Source organism: Acinonyx jubatus, chromosome E1 (genome assembly GCF_027475565.1).
Source record: "Acinonyx jubatus isolate Ajub_Pintada_27869175 chromosome E1, VMU_Ajub_asm_v1.0, whole genome shotgun sequence".
Taxonomy (NCBI): Eukaryota; Metazoa; Chordata; class Mammalia; order Carnivora; family Felidae; genus Acinonyx; species Acinonyx jubatus.
Genome location: NC_069397.1, coordinates 48953971 through 48973042, shown reverse-complemented (window position 1 = coordinate 48973042; position 19072 = coordinate 48953971). Strand labels below are relative to the sequence as shown.

Sequence of the window (19072 nt, the reverse complement as noted above, 5' to 3'; positions counted from 1 at the left end):
ATTCTCTCTGAGGAATTCATGCTACGTGTTCTAAGCATCAAAATTTCCACCCACTTCCAGATACATCTAAGAAATGGGACAGGTTTTATTTTTCTCTCTCAGCATAAGTGGCTTGGTTTTAAGTCGCTAAATATAGACTGATTCTGTATTGTGGATGTGGTCCAGCTTGTACTTTTCATGGGCTGTCCCAGCGAACATTTAACTGACTTAATGCTCAGGAGACATGACCTTTAATGTTATCGCAAGTATTTGACAACCAGGAATTCAGTAGAAATAAATTTTTATTTCTAATTGGCCTGATGTATACGAAACTGAACCTCTTCTCAGCAAATCTGATTCCAGGTGTGACATCATAACCGTAAAATGCTACGTGTATCTCACGATAATAAGAAAAATGTTCTTCTGTCTTCTGCCCAACTACTGAAGTGCTTTTCGCTCCTCCGTGTTTTCTATTTTCAGACGGTGTCCCCTGTCTAGAACGCCTCCTTTGTCCACATCCTACACCTGAAGGAAGTCTGTAGGCAGCCAGCCTCTCCTTTGAGTTTTTACTTCTCAGAGGACTTGCCTACTTCTGCCCATGGATCTCTAAGCCTTTAATACCTCCTTCCACTGACTTCCCAAATCGCTTTTTAGTTAGATGGTTTCATTGCTATGTCTTCCAATAGATTAGAGCTCTGTAAAGACAGGAACTATGTTTATCTTTTCAATCCCAGTGTTTAGCAGAAACAAGACAAAAATAACTCTTAATACTACTCTATTTCCCCTTTTAAAATTCAATGGGTGTATCTTTCTTCCAGCTAATACATTTGGACTATGACGTGAATTCTAACGTCCATTTGGATTCTTCAGACAACCCGTACCTAATAATAGCGACTCTATTCATGCTGCTTTTTGATGCTCTTCTCTATTTGGCCTTGACATTGTATTTTGACAAAATTTTGCCCAGTAAGTAGTAACATAATTGTAATTCAATGCAATTTCACTCAGTGCGTTTCTTTAAAATATCTCTCTACCATATGTCGGATACCAGTTATCCAGCATCGCTTTCAAAATTTCTAAAATGAGCCCAGAGGTCTTCTGCGCTTTGTTTAGAGAATTGCTTTCTAAGATCTTGTTCTACCACAACGCTTTAGATTTTTTTTCTAAAAAGAGAGATTCGTGGGATGCCTGGGTGGCTCAGTCGGTTAAGCCTCCGACTCCTGATTTCAGCTCAGGTCATGATCTCCTAGTTTGCGAGATCGATCTCTATGTGGGGCTCTGTGCTCAGCATGGAGCCTGTTTAAAATTACCTCAATTTTCTCTCTCCCCCTGCGCCTCTGCCCTACTCATGCGTTCGCTCGCTCTCTCTCTCAAATAAAAACAAAATAAAAATAAAAAGAGACGCTTATAAGAAATTAAGGATAATTATACTCTTAGTGCTTGTATCAGAGCAAGATGGAAAAGCTAGTGCTTGATACTGGGTTTAAGGGTGTCTAACTGCTTCCCAAAGCAGCGGCCTTGATAAGCTGTCCCACGGCAACTCATCCTTAAAGCGGTGACTGATCCGATATGCAATTGCCTCCTGTTCGCGCAGGTGAATACGGACATCGACGTTCTCCTTGGTTTTTCCTGAAATCCTCTTTTTGGTTTCTACACCAGAGGGCTGATCATGTGGCCCTTGAGAACGAAACAGATTCAGACTCTTCACCTAATGACTCGTTTGAGCCAGTGTCTCCAGAATTCCATGGAAAAGAAGCCATCAGGTAATAAACACATTGCGTGAAAGTGCACATGGAAAACAGGTCAGGGAACAGAGACCTAGGAGGAAAAACACAGATGTGACGGATTTTCCCAGGGGCCTCTTTGGGTCCACCATGCATGCATCCGGGCTGCTGTACTTACAAAAGGCCACACTCCTTGTCAAAAGCAACGTTGTCACCATTTACATTTACTGCTATCTTATGCAGAACGACAAATATCAGTGAATAAATAACCTTCATGTTTCCATTTTTTCTTTTTGCTTTTTTTTTTCTCTTCGTTGTGCTGTTCTCTTTCTGTGCTTCCTCGCCTTATAACAGACACTGTCATCGTGTCCCTTGTTATGCTTATCTCCTTTTTCTCTGACACACTTGGTGTCTCCCCTCCTTGCTTCCTGATTAATAAGATGAAAAGGAAGGGGCAGATGATGCAGAAAAGGGGAGTCAGGCATCCAGAGACATGGGAAGAAAACCCAAGTTAGGGTATCCACAGCATGAACGTCCTCCCTTCTGAGATGATGCCCGTGTTTTATTCAATGCTGCTTGCTGTATTTCCAGACAACTAGAAATCCCTCAATTCCCCGGGTCTCTGCCCCAAATTTGCTCACCGTGCCATTTGCTGGTGTCTCCTCAGTAAATCCTTTCCGGCCACCTGGGCCTGCGTGAGGGAAAGAGCCCCCAGATTTTCTCACAGCCCCAAAGACTTGATTTCTCAATCCTCTATCTACTTCTACAATGTCCTTAAGACATTCTCCTCTTTTTTCCAGAATAAGAAATCTTAAAAAAGAATATAGAAAAGGAAACCACGAAAAAGTAGAGGCCTTGAAAGGTAAGACACTAACTTCATATTTGACAAGGCTGTTTGATCTGGTGACCATGCCTCACTGTTGCATTGTCTTCGTGGGGGTCCCAAATACCACTACCCTCCTCCATTTGAACACATCATGTTTCCTTCCAAGCAAGTTAAAAACCGTATAACAATTTGAGGGGCGCCTGGGTGGCTCGGTCAGTGAAGCGTCGGACTCAGGTCATGATCTTGCGGTTTGTGAGTTCGAGCCCCGCGTCGGGCTCTGTGCTGACAGCTCAGAGCCTGGAGCCTGCTTCGGATTCTAGGTCTCCCCCTCTCTTTCTGCCCCTCCCCTGCTTGTACCCTGTCTCTGTCTCTCCAAAATAAGTCAATAAACATTTAAAAAAATATATAACAGTTTTAGAAAGTCAAGGTGTGCCATAGATACCTTAGGGGTTTGAAAGATGTATGACTATGTCATGATACGCTTTACTTTCAACTCATCCCCTCCCTAGTCCTAGTATATGATCTTTATTTTTTTTCAATTTTTTGAACATTTATTTTTGAGAGAGACAGAGTCCGAGTAGGGGAGGGGCAGAAAGAGGGAGACAGAGGATCTGAAGCAGGCTCTGCACTATAAGCACAGAGCCTGATGTGGGGCTTGAACCCATGACCATGAGATGATGACCTGAGCCAAAGTCAAGAGTCAGCCGCTTAACCAACTGAGCCATCCAGGCACCCCTAAATGATCTTTATTGTCAGCCCATTTTTAATGAGAAAAGTGCTCTTCTCCAAAAAATCATTTATCACGTAATAATACACCATGACAATGCTACAGCTGTAAAATGTGTATCATAGGAGATAGCATTTTATTTTATTTTTATTGTTTCTTATTTATTTTTTGAGATAGAGACAGAGAGAGCACGAGCTGGGGAGGGGCAGGGAAAGAGGGAGACACAGAATCCAAAGCAGGCTCCAGGCTCTGAGCTGTCAGCACAGAGCCCGACGTGGGGCTCAAACTCATAAACCACGAGACCATGACCTGAGCTGAAGTCAGATGCTTAACCGACTGAGCCACCCAGGTGCCCCAGGAGATGCCATTTTAAAGGGAAGAATTTGGGGATGAATTTTATTTTGAATACTGCTAGCCAAATATGCACATGCTATAAGAAATTATAAAAATTTTGGAGAACGTAAGGTTAATATGTAGCTCTGAGTGGGATTTTTTTTTTTTTTTTTTTGTAATAATGCCAGGTCTGGTATTTGACATATACGAAGGCCAGATCACTGCCCTCCTCGGTCACAGTGGAGCTGGGAAAACGACCCTGTTGAATATGCTCAGTGGACTGTCGTCCCCAACGTCAGGTGAGACACAATTATGGGCAAGAACGTGGGCAAACGAATGAACTGTGCATTTCATTAGCTAATTCGTTTTGCTGGTTCATTTCAATAGTTCGTAGTTTCATTAACTACTAGTCACACTCGGGTACTTAAGAGAAAAGTTTTACAGGTTTTTTCAAATTATTCTTTTAATAAATGTATGCCCTATTTATTAGGAAAATCTTTGTGGTGTAAATATTTCAAGATGAAAAGCTTTATATTTACTAATTGGCATTCCGACTGGTTCAAGTGAATCTTGAGCATTACATTTTTAGTCAACAGGGTAGTCCTTATAGGGAAATCTGCATATAAGACTCTAGTGAGGGGCGCCTGGGTGGCTCCGTCAGTTAAGCATCCGACTCTTGATTTCGGCTCAGGTCATGATCCCGGAGCCATGACATGGAGCCCCATGATGTCATCAGGCTCTGTGCTGAGCGTGGAGACGGCTTCAGATTCTTTCTCCCTCCACCCCCACCCCCCAAAAATAAATAGAAGATTCTAGTGATTGTTTTCCACTTGTTTTTCACTTTAAAATATCTTAAATGAACGTGTTGTCCTGATGCTAACCGTCAAGTGTTATCCTCACGCTAACCATCAACCTTTCTACTTCTAGGTTCAGTCACCATCTATAATCACAGCCTTTCGGAAATGGTGGACTCGGAAACCATCAGCAAGCTCACTGGAGTCTGTCCACAAACCAACGTACAATTTGGCTTCCTCACCGTGAGAGAAAATCTCAGGCTTTTTGCCAAAATAAAAGGGATTCAACCACATGAAGTGGAACAAGAGGTAGAGGGACATATTCGATATCACACAGCCATGAACATGAAATTGTTTATCTAGAAAACTCTAGATGTATACGTGCTATTTCTACACAGTTCATCATGTAAACGGCAAAAGGCCCTTAGCAACGAACAGCAAAACGATAGTGGTGTTTTTTTGTTTTGGGTTTTTTTTTTTTTTTGCTGCTGTTTTGTTTTAATTTTTATTTATTTTTGAGAGAGGGAGAGAGAGAGAGAGAGAGAGAGAGAGAGAGAGAGAGAGAGAGAACACGAGCAGGGGTCAGGGAGAGAGAGAGGGAGACACAGAATCCGAAGCAGGCTCCAGGCTCCGAACTGTCAGCACTGAGCCTGACGTGGGGCTTGGGCTCAGAACCGCGAGATCATGACCTGAGCTGAAGACAGACACTTAACCAACTGAGCCACCCAGGCACCCCAATAGTGTTTTTAAAACAAAATGTTGGGTTTTAAACTAAACATCCTTTTTTTCTTTCCTTCTTTCTTTTTCTCTTTCTTTCTTTCATTCTTTCCTTCCTTCCTTCTTTCTTTCCTTCTATCTTTCTTTCTCTTTCTTTTCTTTCTTTCCTTCCTTCCTTCTCTTTCTTTCTTTCTTTCTTTCTTTTCTTTCTTTCTTCTTTCTTTCTTTCCTTCCTTCTTTTTCTTTCTTTCTTTCCTTATCTTTCTTTCTTTCTTTCTTTCTTTCTTTCCTTCCTTCCTTCCTTCCTTCCTTCCTTCTCTTTCTTTCTTTCTTTCTTTCTTTCTTTCTTTCTTTCTTCTTTCTTTCTTTCCTTCCCTCTTTTTCTTTCTTTCTTTCTTTCCTTATCTTTCTTTCTTTCTTTCTTTCTTTCCTTCCTTCCTTCCTTCCTTCCTTCCTTCCTTCCTTCCTTCTCTTTCTTTCTTTCTTTCCTTCCTTCCTTCCTTCTTTCTTACTCTTCTTTCTTTCTTTCTTTCTTTCTTTCTTTCTTTCTCTCTCATTAGGTACAACAAGTTTTAAGGGACTTGGAGATGGAAAACATTCAAGACATTCTTGCTCAAAATTTAAGTGGTGGACAAAAAAGGAAACTAACTTTTGGGATTGCCATTTTAGGAAACCCTCAGGTAAGTGGGGCCAAAACTACTGGTGAATGAGATTGAGGAGTCTGGAACTATTGTATTCAATTGGACTGAATTTGCAAATGGTAAATGCAAGCGAACTGTTCAAATGGAAAATTACGGACTAAGGTATTTCTCCCAAATACATTTACACGTCTATTCTTTTTTAAAAAATGTTGCCTGAAAGGGGAAAATGATTTACATTTCTCTATGGTGCAGGTTTTACTATTGGACGAGCCAACTGCCGGATCAGATCCTTTGTCAAGGCACCGCGTATGGAACCTTCTAAAAGAGAGGAAATCTGATAGAGTCATTCTCTTCAGTACCCAGTTTATGGATGAGGCTGACATCCTGGCTGGTAATTCTTTTTTTTTTTTTTTTTTTTTTTTTAGATTCCCCATATAAGTGAGATCATATGGTATTTTTCTTTTTCTGTCTCTGACTTACTTCACTTAGCCTAATGCCCTCAAGTTCCATTCATGTCATTTCATGGTGGTTCTTGGTTTTCTTTCATGTATCTTAGTGAGAAATTAGGGAGGATGTGCACAGTACGTGTAGATAAATTCCAACACAACTGCCTTGCGTGTGACTGTCATGAACCAAGACAGAAGACTTGCTGTCACCCTTCTGAGCATCTACATCTCCATGCACCTTGTCCCATAGATGGATTCTGATCCTGTTGCAAAATAACTCATCGGTTGTAAATATGTAGCATGCTCTTAAAAATATCTTCTGTTTTATTCAGTAGGAATGTCAGGTGGCTTGAAACAGAGCCTCTCATCGTGTGATAACTTTTCTAGAGAGATTAGAGAATAAACTAATGTATCATTTTAGTTACTGGAGGATGAAGAAACTGGCTTACATATGACTAGAATTAGAATGCAAGTATCTGAGTGGATCATGCTCCTAAAATACACTATTTATGGATGGATCTGTTCTTTGATAAACAATGAGAGAATTACCTTGTAATGCAATTTCTTGTTTTTATTTTCCGCTTAGATAGGAAGGTATTTATATCCAATGGGAGGCTGAAGTGTGCAGGCTCTTCCCTGTTCCTGAAGAAAAAATGGGGCATCGGCTACCATTTAAGGTACAGCCTGTGTTGTTGGGGACATGTTGGAACGTGTCGGGGACAGGAGATCTCAGTATCGGTAGGTTAGAAAAGGCTACAAAATTATGAAGACCTTTTCAAGAGAGCCGTGTTAGAATGACCCCACAACTGACCTTTCTTAGCAAGAATGAAGCAACAGGTAGGATCGTAGGCACGGATATAAGGATGAGTGAGCTAAGTTTAAACAAAATTTTTGGAAAGTGTTTTCACAACATATCACTTGCAAAGAGAAATTTAGTGACATTCCAGGCCTTCCTGATCATTTTTCCAATGCTTACTTTTGTTCACTGTGACAATCTCAGTAGTCTCCTCTTTGTTCTCCTTGACTTCATCTTCCCCCTCATTCATTTCTATCTCCTTCTCTTCCTGATAATAATTAGTATGCTTATTTAGTAATGTCTATCACTTATTCCATGTTGGCCGTATTCTGCATTCTTGCTACGATAATTTATGTATGGAATATTCATATAATCATATTTAATCCCTCAGATAACTGTAAGAAGATGGTATTATTAGCCTCTGACATGTCAGAGAGTTTTAATAACCTGCCCAGCCTCACATCATTTATAAGTGGCAGAATCTTTGGACCAAGATTCTAGGTGTGGCGTGAATCTCTTCCTATACTTCCCACTAAAAATATTAATATTTCTTAAAGCATAATTTAAATCACTTCATCCTCAGTGGTTAAATGTGGTTAAATTCCCTCCATTATTTAGTCTGAGTGTTTAACCTGTTCAAATCTATCATTCCATCATGATTGCTTAGTATGATCCAACGGAATCAATACTTTCCAACTAAAATGAACCACTTGTGGGGCACCTGGATGGCTCAGTCAGTTCAGTGCCCAACTCTTGATCTCAGCTCAAGTCTTGATCTCGAGGTTGTGAGTTCAAGCCCCGCATTGGGCTCCGTGCTGGGCATGAAGCCTACTTAAAAAAAATAAAATAAAATGAATCACTCGCTGTTTTCTAAGTATGTTCCATGGTTTTGTTGTCTTCTCTCCGCTTAAAGTGGGATGTCTGTTTGACATGTCCTCCTGCGACCCATTTTAACCAAGTTCACGTCTTATCCATTCTTTTATTTATTTACTTAGAGAGAGAGAGAGAGCACTTACAGGAGGAGCGGAGCGAGGGAGAGAAAGAATCCCAAGCAGGCTCTGCACTGTCAGCGTAAGGAGCCCGATGCAGGGCCTGAGCTCATGAACTACGAGATCATGACCTAAGCCCAAATGGAGTTGGATGCTTAACTGAGTGAGCCACCCAGGTGCCCCTCAATCTTGAAGGTCTTTTCTGAATATTTTCTCCTTAATAAGTATTCTCTTTTCTGGAACCCTGAAAACATTATTTTGAATTGTTGCCTTAGACAATTTATTTAACTTCTTTGATCCTCAGTAATTTCATTGATGTAATAGTGGTAATAATACCCACATTGCAATTAAGACTAAAAATATTGAATGAATGAATACTTGACAAGGTGCCAAGTGCTTAACTGACTTAGCTCAACTTCCCTCACTCACTTCTTCTATAATTTGGTGCTTTATATTACTGTTATGCTCCTAACTCCTCTAGGGAATGTACTGTATTCTTTCTGTTTGGGATCCTGGATAGCATATCACATAAGGGCCTTATAAACACAGAATAGTTTTAATTAAAATGGATTTTTCAGGTTTATGTCATCAAAGTCAACTGTGATGCCCTCACCATTCGATAGCCTCAGGAAATTTCAATGGGTGTGACTAAAAATGGTGTTTCTAAAATCCAATGATGGGGCGCCTGGGTGGCTTAGTCCCATAAGCATCTGACTTCAGCTCGGGTCATGATCTCAAGGTTCATGGGTTCGAGCCCCATGTCGGGTTCTGTGCTGACAGCTCAGAGCCTGGAGCCTGCTTCGGATTCTGTGTCTCTCTCTGGCCCTCCCTCGCTTGCACTGTTTCTCTCTCTCTCTCTCTCTCTCTCTCTCTCTCAAAAATAAATAAAACATTAAAAAAATTTTTTTAATGTGTAAAACCCAATGATTCATGAAGAACTTTATATGTTCTCACCACAAAGGCAGATCACCTTTGACTTGAGTAAGTTTTGGACCAAAAAAAAAAAAAAAAAAAATTAGATAACATCTATTGAGGGTTTACTTGGTGCAAGGTTTGATATGATCACACGCATGCTTTATTTTATTCGGTCTTTCGAGATTCTTTGAGAACTGACTATTGGAAAACTGAATGGAATTTTGATGGAAATTGGGAAACTCGATGCTGGAAGACATTAAGCCTGAGTTCTGGAATGTATATCAGTGGGACATAGGACCATGTTCTTAATGACTGTACCATACCCCCTCTGTCTTTGTTTTCACCATGTTCGTGGTTTTTGCAAAACCCTTTTATTGCAATGGGAAAGTTCAAAACTGAGCTTGTGGATAGATGGAGACCAAATCGGGCATTTCTTCCACTTCACCCCCGCCAACATCTAGCTGATACATCTCTTGCCTCCAGAGAATAACCCTTGAGTTATTATCCCTACACCAGTGCCTCTAGATTATACGGTTTGGACTATATCATTGTGGACTCTGTCTGGACTACATATTTTTAAGTCTTGCTTATTCCATGATCCTAGCTACGTGTATATTTTTGTCTCGTAAATATTAAGGAAGTGACAAACATACCACAATTGTTTGTAGAGATGGTGGTGGGTAAAAATGGCTTTGACACACTCTTTTTAAACGTCAGTTTGCACCTGAATGAAATGTGCGATCCGGACAGGATAACATCACTTGTTAAGCAGCACATCCCTGAGGCCAAATTAACAGCGCAGAGTGAAGAAAAGCTCGTATATATTTTGCCCTTGGAAAGGACAAACAAATTTCCAGGTAACAGAACGTAGACACCACGGAATGGTTTTTAATGATGCTACTAACAATAACAGCGGCGTTAAGAATGATGGCTGACATCTTTATGCTTGCTAAGTGCATGGAACTGTGCATTAATCATTTAATATCCCCCAAAGTCCCTGCTAATATTAGCCCCGGTATCCCCAGAATACTTACGAGTAAACTGAGCCCAAAGATACTCAATGTTTCAAGTGGAAATATGTGCAGTTAAGGGGTGCAGGAGAACATCAAGGTAAAATTAGGAATATTCAGGACATTTGTTTCAGGAATGAATGAGAGAGTGTGGTCTGGACAAAGAGAGGTCTGTGAAAAGAGGGCAGAGTACTGAACGGGGACTAAAGGAATAGCATGCCAAATGCAGATAGATGGTTTTATGATCAACATCGTGACATAATGTTGTAATCTCAGTAACTGAATAGCAATGACGATCCACCTGTGTGTTGCCAAACATTCTAAATTCACCACTTTGAGGCAAGTACAAAAGCCCGGAAGCTCATTGCTGTTCCCACTTTTCTACCTGGTCTCCCAATATGCTTTCATTTGCCAAGAGTTTTGAGGTAGATTGCATTTTTTTTTTTGAAGTGTAACCATGAATATGTGTGTACTTGGGCTTCAAGGAATTTGCCAACTTTTAATGGAGGATACTGGCTCCATTGCTACCTGCTTGAATCGATACGCCTGCATTAATAATCATGGCTAATATAGAAATATAGCATCAGACGGTGGAGTGCAGTGGTTGAAAGCTGGAATTGTAGAGCCAGACTGGGGAGATTCAAATCGCAGCAAGGCTGTTCCTAGCTCTGTTATCCTGGACAGGTTATATCACTCTTCTGTACCTCAGTTTCCTTATTTGTAAAAAGGGGATAGCGATAGTATGAGCTTTGTAGTTCCTCAGTTATGAGGATTAAATGATTAATATACTTAAATCGATTATTAAAATATTAAATATAAACACAGCACCTGGAAAAACACCTGACATGGAACAGCATCTAAGTTCACAGCATCTAAGACAGCTTCAGCTGTAGGAGGTGCTACCCAGAAAGACACGGAAGGAAACAATGCTGCCACAGATGACCATAGGGGAAGGGAAGGAAAAATAAGATGAAAACAGAGAAGGAGGCAAACCATAAGAGACCCTTAAATACAGAGAACAACCTGAGGGTTGATGGCGGTAGGGGGTGGAGGGATGGCGTATACGGGAGATGGGCATTGAGGAGGGCACTTGTTGGGATGAGCAGTTGGTGTTATATATGTAAGTGACGAATCATGGGAATCCAGTCCTGAAGCCAAGACTACACTGTATGTTAGTTAACCTGAGAATAAATTTAAATAAATAAATAAAATGACACGCCAGCATTTCCTGATGCATGCTCATTTCAAATATGTTGAGAAAAGATGAAATGTATTTATCTTAGAATCAGTGAAGTAACTGTACTCTTGGACGCATGCACCACGTCTTGGATACACGTATGCTTGTGAAAACAGAAATCTTTATGAAACCCACGAACCCAAGCATTCCATGATTATGTTTTAAATGCATTTCAAAGGAGGGGTGCACAATTTAGAAAAAGGCTGAAAAAGAACCAACCCTTAGAACTCATTGGAAATCATGACTACATCTGTATTTTTTATTTATCTAACACACCGTTAAGATAGAAACCTTTCATTTCTCCCAATATTTGAATTATCTTTTATTCCACTTCCAACCTTCCTGAACTACCCAAAAATTATTTCCAGTATCTTTAAAAAAAAAAAATAACCTTCAAAATCCCTAAAAAGACCTACCTTCTTTGAGAACTCTGTGTAATCTTCATGTCATGGTCAGACACTGGATAAGAGAGAGAGAGTGAATGCAAAGTTATATACATTGTTTTCCCTTTAATTTATATATATTTTTAAACTAAGGATGATTGCATAGCACCTAATTATCTCTATAAACATTAGTTCTTTTGCATGTGTTATTAAACTGCCTACCAGTTATTCCTAACAGCATTCTTCTCTCAGCTTTGGGGATAATATTCCTGAATTAATGGGGTTTTAAGACTGAACACTTCCTGCCTTAGTTCAGGCTGTTGTAACACATACCATAGACTGGGTGGCTTACAAACAACAGACACTTATTTTTCAGAGCTCTGTAGGCTGGGAGGTGTCAGATTTGGGTTCCAGTACAGTTGGGTTCAATGAGATACCTCTTGGGCGTTGCAAAGTACTGACTTCACCTTGTATTCCCACATGGCAGGGAGCAGGGAGGGGAAGCCAGCTTTCTTGTGACTCTTTCAAAGGCACTAATCTCATTTATGATTATACACCTCCTAATACCATCACACTGGAAGGTAGGGTTTCACCATATGGATCTGTGGGAGGGACACAAGCATTCAGTCCATTTATTAAACTCCCCATAATCAAACAGAATTAATTTTTTAAAAAAGAGAGTAAACAAAACATAAGATTTTTTTGAAGAACACTGCATATGTAGTTTTCTAATGAAACACAGATGTTTACAATTTTATACTCAAGACTCAGAAACACATTGTAGTTTAGGTTATTTTAGAAATAAGGGAATGTCTGTACCATAGCTTTGTTTCTTATGAATGCTGTTGGCCTATCACACGTTTTCTATTGTTGAAGAATATAGCTATTACCAATCTCATTTCACATTATGTTCTTTTGATGTATTTTTGTGCTTACTTTTAGATCTTTACAGGGATCTTGATAGATGCTCTAATCAGGGCATTGAGGATTATGGTGTTTCCATGACAACGTTGAATGAGGTATTCTTGAAATTAGAAGGGAAATCAGCTATTGGTGAATCAGGTAAAAAAGCAAAACAAAAAGAAGCTTTAATTTTATCTTTCTGTAGGCTACCCTATCTTGAAAATACACTTTGAATGATGAGGTTATATGCTTTTGGAGCTGCTCTGATTCAGTCTGGTCTTGGGTAAACTTAAAGCAGAGAAGAGAGGTATCTCTTCTGTCTCCTTCTTCCCTTTTCTCTCCATGCTGGCCCCCATTCTTGAGTTGCTGATTTTGTACCACATGTCTTACTAAGGGTATAGCATGTTGACAGTTACTTTTCTCGTATCAATTTGAGGATATTATTCCAACGCCTTCAGGTTCCATCGTTGCTGTTGAAAGGTTTGCTGTCAGAATAATTGTCATTCCTTGGAAAGTCGTCTCTACTTAATCTAAGGCAATTCCTTATTTCTGGTTTATGTGTCATCCTACTTGGCGTACTCTTTACTAGCTTCTTTTATTTTGTTTCATTTTCTATGTTTTAATTGATTGAGCGGGTTTTTAAAATCACCTCTTTCTCGGGGATCCTTGGGGGGGCTCAGTCGGTGAAGCCTCAGACTCTTGATTTCAGCTCAGGTCACGATCTCATGGTTATGAGATCAAGCCCTGCATGGGCTCCAGGCTGACAGCATGGAGCCTGCTTGGGATTCTCTCTCTCTCCCTCTCTCTCTGCCCCTCCTCTCCTCCCACATGCATGCTCTCTCTCCTCCCACATGCATGCTCTCTCTCCTCCCACATGCATGCTTTCTCTCTCTCTCTCAAAATAAATAAACTTAAAAAAAAAAAATCAGGACGCCTGGGTGGCTCAGTCAGTTAAACATCTGACTTTAGACTTCAGCTCAGGTCATGATCTCACGGTTCATGTGTTCGAGCTCTGCTATGAGCTCAGAACCCACTTGGGATTCTCTGTCTCCCTGTCTCTCTGCCCCCTACTCTCTCTCTGTCAAAATAAATAAATAAACTTAAAAAAACACCTCTTTTTCCCTTTTATCCACTTTTGAAGTTATATACTTATGGTTATACTTAACTTTTAATAGACATAGATTATTGCTTTCTAAAAGTCTAGAGTAGATCAGTTGCTCTAGGCTTGTCTTCCAAAAGAGGTAACTTTGGTTTTTAATTTTCAATCAGGACTACTAAAAAAAGTATTGTCTCTACCAATTTCGTATTTTTGGGGCTGGGGGGGGCGGTGACTGGAGAGGGTTCTATATATACCAGCTTTTCCACCTCAGTCAGAAATACTAAATAGCTTATCTTTTTGCAATGAGTAGATTTTTCTAGGCTAAATATGGATTTCTTTTCATTGATTTCCTTAAAATGAACGAAGCCCTTTAAAGCTGTAGACAGAAAGCTTTTTTAAAAGAAAATACAAGGGGTGCCTGGGTAGCTCAGTTGGTTAAGCATCCGACTTCAGCTTAGGTCATGATCTCACTGTTTGTGAGTTTGAGCCCCATGTCCGGCTTTGTGCTGACAGCTCAGAGCCTGGAGCCTGCTTTGGATTCTGTGTCTCCCTCTCTCTCTGTTCCTCCCCCACTCACATTCTGTCTCTCCCTCAAAAATAAATAAAGATTACAAAAAGAATTTTTTTAATAAAATACAAGATTTCTTTTATTATGTCATTAGTTTTTCTTCTTGTATTATACCTTATTTACTGACTTACTTATTTTGCTTTGTTTCCTTTAATAGTTGCTCTAGGGGTGCCTGGGTCTCTCAGTCAATTAAGCATGGGGCTTTGGCTCAGGGTATGATCTCGCAGTTCGTGAGTTCAAGCCCCACGTCGGGCTCTGTGCTGACAGTTCAGAGCCTGAAGCCTGCTTCGGATTCTGTGTCCCCCTCTCTCTCTCTCTGCCCCCCCTTTACTCACACTCTGTGTCTCTTTCTCTCTCTCTCAAAAGTAAATAAACATCTAAAAAAAATTTTTTTTAAGTTGCTCTAGAAATGCCATGAATTAGGTTATTCACATCTTTGCCCAAGATTTCTACTCTGACACCATTTGGTGAAAAGATACAGTCATAGAAACACGTAAGTAAAGCGCATTTAAGCTGACGCAGCATAAATTCCTGATTTTGTGTTTTATAGACACTGGAATTTGGGGAGAGTTACAAAGTCCTGGGACGAAAGACACTGGGAGCCTTGTTGAGCTAGAGCAAGCATTGTCCTCCTTTAACGAGACGAAGAAATTAATCAGTGGCGTGGCTCTCTGGAGGCAGCAGCTCTGTGCCATAGCAAAAGTTCGCCTCCTGAAGTTAAAGAGTGAAAAAAAAACTCTGTTGACCATGTGAGTACCTGAGGGTTTCAGATATGTTTGGTCCGTGCTCTGAGCCCTTGCTTACGGTCTTTCGCAACACAGAAAGCGATTTCTAATTACTTTGGTGGGTATGTAATTAAACCAGGTTAACCGATTGGGGGGTTTCTGTTAATTTCACACAGAACCTGCTCTCCCCAAAGGGTTGAAATAGTGTTTCAGAAGCGTGGCAGTTAGCACGTAGGTCCCATCCCCCAGACTTGCCTCTTGACCCAAGGAGCCCTGTGCCAGCCTGTGTCTCTGCCCCAGCTTCATGCTGCTGTCTGGAACCCGCTTGATTTCCCTATAGCTTCGGGGTCTTCGCTGAGTAATACGTCCTTGCAAAAACCCTACTCTCCAGGCGGGACTCATTCAGAGAAAAAAACATTTGTTAGCACCTCTGTCTAACACGCTATGTTTGCATATCTGCCACACTTATCAAAATAAATCAGGCGTGAGATTTGGCTCTGGGGGGGGGGGGTGATTAGACATACACTAAAAACCACGCTACAAGATTAGGCAATATCGGCAAGCAGAGTGTTCAGTATGAGAAAGATTATGCTCCAATATGAGCATCGGAAAAGAACAATTTTCTACGGGGGAGAAATTGAATTTGGTGTAGGAAAACATAACAGTTAGTTAAGGAAAGAAAGAAGGATGGAAATTCAGGCAGAGGGGGCAGTACTAAGTCTGGAGCCACCTGAAAGGTCCAAAGGTCGATTGGTATCGAGTTAAGTGAATTACAACATAAAGTACACGGAAAAGTAAAAATAACTTTGATGCTATATTACATACAGCTGAAGAGCTGGGCTTTGTGAATAATGAGGAAATACTGACATTTTAGTTTTTATTTGGAAAGGTGATTGACATCATTAGCACAGATTGCCAGGAAACCTAATTAGGCAACAGCACAAAATGGTTTGGAAATAGAAGACTCTGGAGACAAGAAAAACAGTCATTGAGGACAATATTGAAAGAGGTCAGGAAGGAGATAATTAAGGTCCAGACTCGAAAAGGGGAAGAGAAAATGTTTCTAGGCATGTAATAATGACGATACGATAGACATTTTTTTTTTTTACGATAGACATTTTCAACCATTCAGAAAAGGGACTTTACCAGAGACAAATGAGCAGAAAATGATTGGTCCTTGGAACTTGGGTTTATGAGAAAATGTTGTAATTGGGAACAGGAGGGGGAAAAAGTTCAGAGTGTAGTGATACGCCTGGGCATTGGTGATTTGCCAGCAACGGTGGTCCAGAAAAAGGGAGAAATGCAAGAGGGAAACAGAGGGAAGAAGTGGGAACTGGAGAGAGATTTAAGAGTCCTACTCAGCCAGCGGCGCCTGGGTGACTCAGTCACTTGAATGGCAAACTTTGGCTCGGGTTGTGATCTCACGGTTCTTGAGTTCGAGCTCCCCATGGAACTCTTCGCCGTCAACGAGCCCACTTCAGATCCTCTGTCCCCCTCTCTCTGCCCCTCCTCCTCTTGAGGTCTCTCTCAAAAATAAATAAGAGTCCTACTCAGCCAACATCATGAGCTTGAATGACATTTCCAAAAGCGGGGGAGGCTGGGGGGAGGCATTTAGAGAGAGAGAAAGGCCAAGCATAAATATGTAGAAGCCATTTCATTTTAGAAAGAAGAAACGGGGAGGAGGTGGGAAGCATGATTCATTTGTTTGGTTAGTGTCTATAATGTATTTCTATTATCATACCCATTATCTACTCAAACTGAAAAGTCTACAAAAGTCGCTATAGGTGAATTTTTTTCTTCTGCGTTCTCCTCCATATAGATTGTTGCTTTTTGGCATCAGCTTTTGCCCTCAGCTTTTGGAACATCTATTCTATGAGTTATATCAAAAGAGTTATTCTTGGGGACTGGCTCCTAATATGTACTTCCTCTCTCCCGGACAACCACCCCAAGTTCCTCTGACCCCCCTACTGGTCATCAATAAAACAGGTAAACATGAGGCTCAAATGTAACTTTTCCGTGTCGCTCCTGTTGAAGGATTCCCCGGGCAGCATAAACCATGAGGGGAAAAATAAAGTCTTGTATGTTTTAGAAAACACATATGAGGCCAAACAAGAAATTAATTTAAAAAGTGAAAAACTCAAGACTGGGGAGTTTCTTTTAGAAACACGTTTTGCGAGGTTACTTAAATCCTAAAGTGTATCACATCAAGCAACAAAAAGGGTGGTTGGTAGGTCACTGACTGATCTTTGAAGTCTTTCCATAACACGTTTTAAGTGTTATGCATTCTTGGGGTCTGGGGGAAAAAATCTGTTCTAAATTTCTAAGAACACAGAAGATCTTTAAGGATTATGATGGTAATTTTGAGTAGTATTTCTACATGAACAGAAATTCTATGTCAATAGCTAGACTCTAGGTAAAGTAATCTTGTTATACTTTCGATATGAGAATGGATTTGGGTATCACAACATCAATTCTGCCTTTCTAAGGAAATCCTTAGATGGTCATCATGGTAGGCTTTGGGTGACACCATTTAGTTTAGTCTTGTTTTGCGTTTGTTTTTTTTTTTTTTTAAATATTACTTGACCATTGTTTGACTTCACTTTTGCTTCGTTTGATTTTTACCTTCATGGTAGGGTCGAACATTGATAACTTCGTACGTTCACTGAGGCAACAGAACATAGCTTTGGAAGTGGATGCCTTTGGAACTAGAAATGGCCCGAACGAGCCATCATACAATGGTGCTATCACTGTGTCAGGTGACGACAAGGTATGTTGGGCTCTGATCTCACCAAAGATGGGGGATGAATGCCATCGGAATAACACCTAACAACTGACATACAAGGCCGATTTAACACAAACAGGTGGGATATCTCTTATTTTTAGAGGAGAAGCTGTACTATAATTATTTACACAGCAACATATAATGAAATGCTATTTGATTTCATTCTTTATTAAATTGTATGCACTATTATTAATAATGAGTTTAAATCTTACCTACTGTGTTCCATTCGAATCACTAATTTAAATTGTATTCTCAATTGGATTTCAACTCAAATGTCATTTTGATGAATCCTCTAATAATAAATCTGATTAATATCTATTATGAACTTCAGTTTTGTTACCAAAAAAAAAAATCAGTGCTCGATTTTTTACAAGAGGCTTTTGTATATTTTTATGGGAAAAAAGCTCAAGTCTTACCTGCTGAACTCTACACAAATGAGTCAAATCTTCAGATAAGTATTTATCCTCAACTATCTGATATTTAAAAAAAAATGCCTTAGTTTCCTGCAACTTGTGGTTCATGAATCAGCATCAGTGGATCACTTAAGAGCTGGTTAGAAATGCAGACTCTGAGACCCCACTCCACACCTACTGGGTATCTGCACGTTAATAAAATCTGCAGGGGATCAGTATGCTCATCAAAGTTTGAGAAGGACCGCCTTATTTGGCAATATTTAAGATTGGTGTATTTCATATAAAAAATGAACTTTCTATGGGGCGCCTGGGTGGCTCAGTCAGTTAAGCGTCCGACTTCAGCTCAGGTCATGATCTCACCGTTTGTGAGTTGAAGCCCCACATTGGGCTCTGTGCTGACAGTTCAGAGCCTGGAGCCTGCTTCGGATTCTGCGTCTCCCTCTCTCTCTGTCCCTCCCCTGCTCGTGCTCTCTCTCTCTCTCTCTCTCTCTCTCTCTTTCTCTCTCAAAACTAACCATTAAAAAAAATTTTTTTTTTAGTTGAAATTTCTGGCTACTCTTGAAAAAACCCTTCATGTGCAAATTCTGGCAGTCTGCATTTGGAATTGTGAAACAGTTGCCCAGTTTAGACTTGGACTTCATTCGTCTGTTACTCTTTCTCCACACGACTTCACTTATGTGTATTATCTGCCTAGACCCCATGGGAGTTTGGGGAGAGATCCTTGTAGTAAACAAATGAAAAAAGATGAAAAGACAATGTTATATGTATAAATCACGGCATGTAAGTCTCACAAAGCTTGACCATTGGCAACTTGTCAGAGTTAATTTTCAGAAATAATTTCCATGCCAATAATAAAGTTAAAAATTACCTTCAGGGCGCCTGGCTGGCTCAGTCGGTTAAGTGTCAGACTTTGGCTCAGGTCGTGATCTCAGAGCCCATGAATTTGAGCCCCGCATAAGGCTCTCTGCTGTCAATACAAAGCCTACTTCGGATCCTCTGTCCCCCTCTCTCTCTGTCTGCCCCTCTCCCATTCACTCTCCCTGTCTCTCTCAAAATAAATAACAA

General features: G+C 40.4%; 1 protein-coding gene across 7 annotated transcripts in view; it reads left to right on the top strand.

The window, feature by feature from the left end:
* The window catches only part of ABCA9 (ATP binding cassette subfamily A member 9), a 71021-nt gene that overhangs the window by 25202 nt on the left and 26747 nt on the right, over positions 1-19072 (top strand). For all 7 annotated transcript variants that reach the window (XM_053212486.1, XM_053212482.1, XM_053212484.1 and 4 more), the window contains 13 exons: positions 798-945; positions 1574-1742; positions 2504-2565; positions 3778-3888; positions 4517-4692; positions 5661-5780; positions 5994-6132; positions 6774-6864; positions 9605-9744; positions 12460-12579; positions 14638-14836; positions 16632-16798; positions 17446-17579. In XM_053212486.1, coding sequence (XP_053068461.1) covers positions 798-945; positions 1574-1742; positions 2504-2565; positions 3778-3888; positions 4517-4692; positions 5661-5780; positions 5994-6132; positions 6774-6864; positions 9605-9744; positions 12460-12579; positions 14638-14836; positions 16632-16798; positions 17446-17579 — 1776 coding nt within the window. The remainder of the gene's footprint in view (positions 1-797; positions 946-1573; positions 1743-2503; positions 2566-3777; positions 3889-4516; positions 4693-5660; positions 5781-5993; positions 6133-6773; positions 6865-9604; positions 9745-12459; positions 12580-14637; positions 14837-16631; positions 16799-17445; positions 17580-19072) is intronic.